This window comes from Dermacentor silvarum, chromosome 4 (genome assembly GCF_013339745.2).
Source record: "Dermacentor silvarum isolate Dsil-2018 chromosome 4, BIME_Dsil_1.4, whole genome shotgun sequence".
NCBI classification, from domain to species: Eukaryota; Metazoa; Arthropoda; class Arachnida; order Ixodida; family Ixodidae; genus Dermacentor; species Dermacentor silvarum.
The window spans coordinates 54,408,118-54,414,137 of NC_051157.2; the positions used below are offsets into that span (position 1 = coordinate 54,408,118).

Sequence of the window (6,020 nt, forward strand, 5' to 3'; positions counted from 1 at the left end):
ATACTTATAATTCTTCTAGCTAGCTACGTCTTCCACTAGGCACAATTGGCATATTGAACGAACTGAAGTTTTTAAAGTAAATTTCGTCAGAAAATTCGCAAAGTACGACGAACACATATGAGCCGCAGACATATGATAGCTTCGGATTATATTTCGAAAATACGATAAAATATGATTCAGTTACGAGTAAACTCAAAGGCAAAACCTCTTAATTAGTTGACAACTCATATGTGTAATAGGTCTATGTGCAATGTCTTCGGAACGTCCGCGGTAAGATATTCGAATTTCGACGCCCTGGGGATGTCCTATTTCTATCCGAAACTGCGTGGACATTATAGGGCGTGATTTTACGAACGGACGATCGAAGTGTTTTCATTGAAGGTGTGTTGCATTAATTCATTTCATATGTACAGCGTTTGGCGCGTGTAACGTTGCTACGGTCATGGCCTTTTTATAAAACAGAATCACTATGGTCTAAAAAAAAACAACTTTACATATACTAGATTAACGTCGTGCATACACAAGTAATAAATGTGTTCGTGTTATTTCCAGAATTAAAATGTTCCTGCATGCTATTCAAAACGCTTTAGCCCGTTTCATTGAGGCGCACAGTATTTGTGGCTTTCGTCGGCATTTTTCAACCTTCCTCATATCACGAACGTTGTCTTGTCTACTGTGTAATTGCAGCAAAAGAATTGGAAATAAATTTCATCTGAAACAAGACAACATGCGCTCACGTAGACGCGGGAGCTGATAGTGAAAACGAAACTGAATGTATGAGACAACCTCTGCGGCAGGAAACGACAGAAAACTATTTTTGTGTTGAAATCGTTATAACCTCTATATAACTTGGCACGTTAATGAATAAACTAGACGAAAAACCACCATGTGGAAATCAGTGTGAAAACCCTCGCGCTTCAGCATCAGATGCGCGAGAATGTGGTGACACCTGCAGCCAAAACTATCAAGTTGTGCTGCCCTCTGTAGTCCTGTTTCGGCGTCTCAGCTCGTGCACTTCCGACAGCAGCCGGTGTTAGGTCGGTTCCGGTTGTAGCAGCGTGCTCGCGTGCTGGTGTTTCTTTTGGACTGCTTTTGGTGGCACGTTTCTTTCCCGGGTGTTTTGCTTGTGAGTGGGCTAAATGGCAGGTGTGAACGCTGATTCTATCAACACTGATTTGGAGGCCATGCTGCGTGAGAACTCCGATCTCTCACCCGCAGTGGCTTCGTTGCAGCTGCTGCTCGAGTTCATCGAGAAGGACGACTACACGACCATTCCAAGGCATGGAAGAAAACCTTCAGCATGTTATCAGTGACATTTGTACTGCGAAGTGTTCGATCACGTGCGTCAGGTCTGCGTGCGAGTTGTTTGTGCGTTTTGCTACGCTCACCGCGCTCGATGGCACCATTGACGAATGCAAGAAAAACATGTCCACTCGAGGCCGAACTTTCTTGGAGAAGATGCGCGCGGCACGCTCCAAAATTGCGGCGCTAGCGGCCCCTTTTGTCCAGGACCGCTCTACGATCCTGACGCATTCCTTCTCACGTGTCGTGCGTGACACGCTGTTCGCTGCGGCAGAGGACCACAAGCACTTCACTGTGTACGTGACCGAATCAGCGCCCGACTACACTGGCCGGCAGTTATACGAGGCACTTGAGGAGAGAGGCATCAGTGTGACGCTGATTGTCGACTCTGCGGTCGGCTACATTCTGGAAAAAGTGGACATGGTCCTTCTGGGAGCAGAGGGCGTTGTTGAAAGCGGCGGTATCATCAACAAAATTGGCACCTACACGATGGCCATGTGTGCCAAGGAAAAGAACATCCCCATTTACGTGCTCGCCGAGAGCTTCAAGTTTGCCAGAAAGTATCCTTTGAACCAGAAGGATCTGCCTGATGAGCAGAAGTACCCGTCGGACAAGCGTAACGGCAAGACTGATCTTTCCAAGGAGCATCCCATGATTGACTACACGCCACCTGCGTACATCACTCTGCTGTTCACGGACCTTGGAATTTTAACACCGTCAGCGGTTAGCGATGAACTTATAAAGTTGTATTTGTGAAAGTGCGCGACATCAGTCAGCAGCCGCCATAATTAAACTAATTTTCACCCATAGCAGGCAATGCTACAAAGGCTAGACTTCTCACTGCTCGTACAGGTGAGGGATGTGTCATGTAATTCGATGTGCAAATAAGTCTCAATAAGTCTCATACTTTTATGCCGCAGAATAGGGCGTATTTATTATATAGAAGGCGTTGCAGATCTGAACCTATTTGCGACCGAACGAGCGGTGTGGCACATTTTTGCGACCAGTGCTCACATAGGAGCACTTGAGGTCGCGACAAAAGCAGAGTACTATGCAGATAGCAGAACGTCGCATACTGGCAGCACAAATGTGCACAATACGAGATTTGACGTAACCTTGCGTCCACAAGTCGCAGTTGTAAGTAGTCATTTCGTAGAAAGCGTCGCAAAAGAATAAAAGTCAGTTTCGCCCGGAGGGGGAAGCATTTAGCTTCTCGCACGGTCGCGCAGGTGTGTCACAACACTGGCGCATGCGGAACGCTGGCAGCGGCGTTTTACAGGCGTTGCACCTGACGGCGCACCACACCGACCAGCGCTAGCCACTGTACCAACGCCTCCTCTGTAGAGGAGGCGCTGCACCGACGGATAGCCCTCCACGCACATGCGCCGTAGATACTAGGACAGCAAGGCGGCGGTGCAAACGCGCCTCGAGTGTCCGTGTAATTGCTATCGCAATAGAACTCCTGGAACCACTGCATACGACTGTACTTCGAAACGCACGGACTGATACTTCTGTGACCGCACTATATGCGTAGCCTTCGCGGCGTAGCCTGCTATGTATGAACCATTTTGGTCGGAAAGGTGACGTAGTACGTCATCGCCTTCAGATCAGCGTCATGCTCGATGAAGTACACTACGAAAAGCCTTCTCGTAGCCGCTACTCAAAGAGAGATGACGAGCACCAATCGAGCGGTCAAATCTGGGCCTCCTTTGTGCCCGAGTACCTCGGTCCCTGTACGCAATTTGGTTAACGGCGATCTAGCAGACAGCTCCTCTAGCGACCTTCCAAGCCAGCACCCTAATTCCCCGGTGCCTTATTCTACGCCAGTACGTCTATGCGCGAGATTTCAGAATTGACTGCGCATATGTCTCGGTCGGATAAAGAGAACTGCTGATTTGCTGACAGTAGGCGTCGAAATCTGTTTCTTCATTGCACAGTTGAAAAGAAAAAACAATGCAACGAAGTCGTGTGAAGTTGAAATAAATATATGCGTTGTTACTGCGAAGTCTGTTTGAAGTCTGTAGGGCAACTATGGGCGTATTATAAACGTTACGTCACGAGTGGTAAAAAATCTAGACTCGTCGGCATCGTACTTGTTCACTTTGTCTGTGTGGGAAAATAGGCAACGCATTTCTTTTTTGCCTTTCTTTCTTTTTAAGCTCAATCAGGAGCGTTCTCAAGGTAACACACAGATCATGAGAGATTTCGTAGTTGGGGTCTTCGGAATAATTTCGACCATCTGGGGTTCTTGGTCGTGCACCCAAGGCACGGTACACTAACGATGTTTCAAATCCGCCCACATCCGGAGGGAGGGGGGGGGGGGGGGGAGGAATGTTGCGGCCTCCGCGAACGGGAATCAATCTCGATACCTTATGCTCAGCAGCAGTACTCCATTGCCACCATGTTATTGCTACGGGTGGCGTGAAAGTGCGGGACAGTTCGTTTCATATTGCTGTAACGCTGACCCTTGGTATCTTGCGTGCTGGGATACAGTTAAACACAGCTGTCAGAGCGGGCTTTCTATTCGGGGAGAAACTACCGCGTGCAAATAACTGTCAAGTATACTTAGAAGCGGACGGCCTGCGCACTCTTGGACTGAAGCGCAGAAAATGCTGACTGCGACGCTGTTATTGCTGTCGCGGGAACGGAAGTTGATCGATCCCCTGTTGTCACGATGGCTAATATCAGACCCAGCGTATCTTAGGCGATTAATTAAGCCGTATTTATTGTGTTTACAGCGCTGAACGCGTGCATCACGCACATTGTTGGTTTGTGGCGAAATTTGAAGTAGCTTCCCTTCGTATGAGCACACTGGAACAAGTGTGACGTCACGGAGGCGCAGCTCCACAACAGCGCTGCTGGAAACAAGCATATCGGATAAAGCCGTGTATCCAGGCCACCTTGATCTTCGTAAGAGTGGCTCAAACTAACGTCAACCACCATAAAAACGGCATGCAAAAAAAAAAAAAAAGAGGAAAAAAAAAAAAAAACGGGTCCGCGCAATCCAAGATGCTGAGAAACATGGTCATAGGCAGCAGAGAATGTGTAAGCTGCTGCTGCGATATGAGTTTGCCCTCTGAAAGGGGATGTTGGCACATCCCGCTAAGTTTATTTTACCTTTCTGGCTTATCTTGATCTTTAACACCAAGCTGCATTATTAAAAATAGAGCCTTCGCTCCCTTGCACGTTTTCTCTTGCTTTGCGCCGACAGTCATCTAGCCGTCTCTTACTAACAGCAGATCCATTCGGGTTTGTCCTAATGTCTTTAAAACCAAAGGCATCGGTCACCTCGGGCGGGCTGCGTCCGAATTTATCGTTAGATGGATATTGTGACATTCTATCAGAATATTCTCAATGGTTCCTGCAATATTGCCACACACTTATGTTTGAATCGTCTTCACGTGAAAAGTTTCTTTTGTAAGTGATCTAGTATAGGTACGGCGCAATGCTCCTTGAACACGGTGTATAACGTGCCTTTGAATGATAAACCTGTCGATTGATCAAGCGTCATACTAGAGTGTACAAGAAATATTCACTTCTGGCTGGAGGCGCCACAGAGTGGAGCATTTGTGAAGTCTTGCGAACAAATGTTCCAACTCTGATAATTCAAACAATTCGAATATCACTAGTTAGATCAAGTAGAGCAACTGCCTGACGCAATAAGCGAGACTGAACAGCAGCCTAGCTAGAAAATCTAGTTTTGAATGCACATCCCCCCCCCTTAAGAGTGGATACGTGATCTTCACATTAACCGCTTTCGCTGTTGAAAGGAATCAGGTCAATAAGGCATCCTAAATTTGACACTTTATTAGAAAAACTTACGTTAGTACAAGCACTTGCTTGTGTGTATGTGTGTGTTTTTAATGTAACTGGTTGTTATACTCTCATTCGACCAACTTTGTACCGTATGAAGATAGTTTGCGGTTAGGCTCGGATCGTCGCAGACAACGAAATGACAATCGAAGTAACGAATTTCACTGCCGGGAAGAAGTACATCTGCCGAGAGAAGCTGCTCGCACATTTTCAATATCGCCACAGTCGGTGTTGCGTCCCGAGGACACTGGACGAAGAAGTGCTGAGACCAAGAGCGCCGCGGTGCCCATGGAGAGAGGCAGATGGCGTTGTAGAAAGAGCCACACATTTCGAGACAGTCTAAACTAATTTTCTTTTTTCATTCCCCATTATCCTGCTGCCCTGTTTCGCACCTGTGATACTTTATGCATCAATATCGCGTGCTTTGATTCGATAGAAACTTTCTATACACGTTGTTAAGTTCTGCCATCATATCCTTCTCTCATTAGCACCACGGTGGGTAACACAACTCGACAACAAATGGCCTTCGCGGCGTGCATAAAAACTGCCGGAAATGCATCTTTTCGCAAGGAAGCTCACTTATACAGCGTGTTATGCATGAGCCCACGCCGTACGTGAATCCTGCTTTTTACGCAAGTTTCGCGATTGTAGCATTAAATAGTAGAACTATGCTTTCATTGCTTTTTGCGCGAACTGAGCGTTCTCCCTGGCTCACACAGCGACATCGGGTGCGTAGATGTTTGCAGTATATAAGCCACGGAATCTGAATGCTCTCGGGCGCTGCATGGCTGGAATCATTTGCGGCGTATAACTATCTAAATACTGGTCGAACGCAACGCACGTGCACCAATGTTTGTGATCATACTAAATACAAATATTTCTACAGCTTCACCTAATATGTGCCA

General features: G+C 46.9%; 1 protein-coding gene across 1 annotated transcript; it reads left to right on the forward strand.

Annotated features, from left to right (window-relative positions):
- The first annotated feature begins 1,011 nt into the window (after nucleotides 1-1,011).
- LOC119450068 (translation initiation factor eIF-2B subunit alpha-like) lies at nucleotides 1,012-3,307 on the forward strand. Its single transcript, XM_037713427.2, has 2 exons — nucleotides 1,012-2,531; nucleotides 2,582-3,307. Exon 1 carries the CDS (start codon nucleotides 1,282-1,284, stop codon nucleotides 2,056-2,058), a length of 777 nt encoding a protein of 258 aa, XP_037569355.2. The 5' UTR covers nucleotides 1,012-1,281; the 3' UTR covers nucleotides 2,059-2,531; nucleotides 2,582-3,307.
- Nucleotides 3,308-6,020: the final 2,713 nt, after the last annotated feature.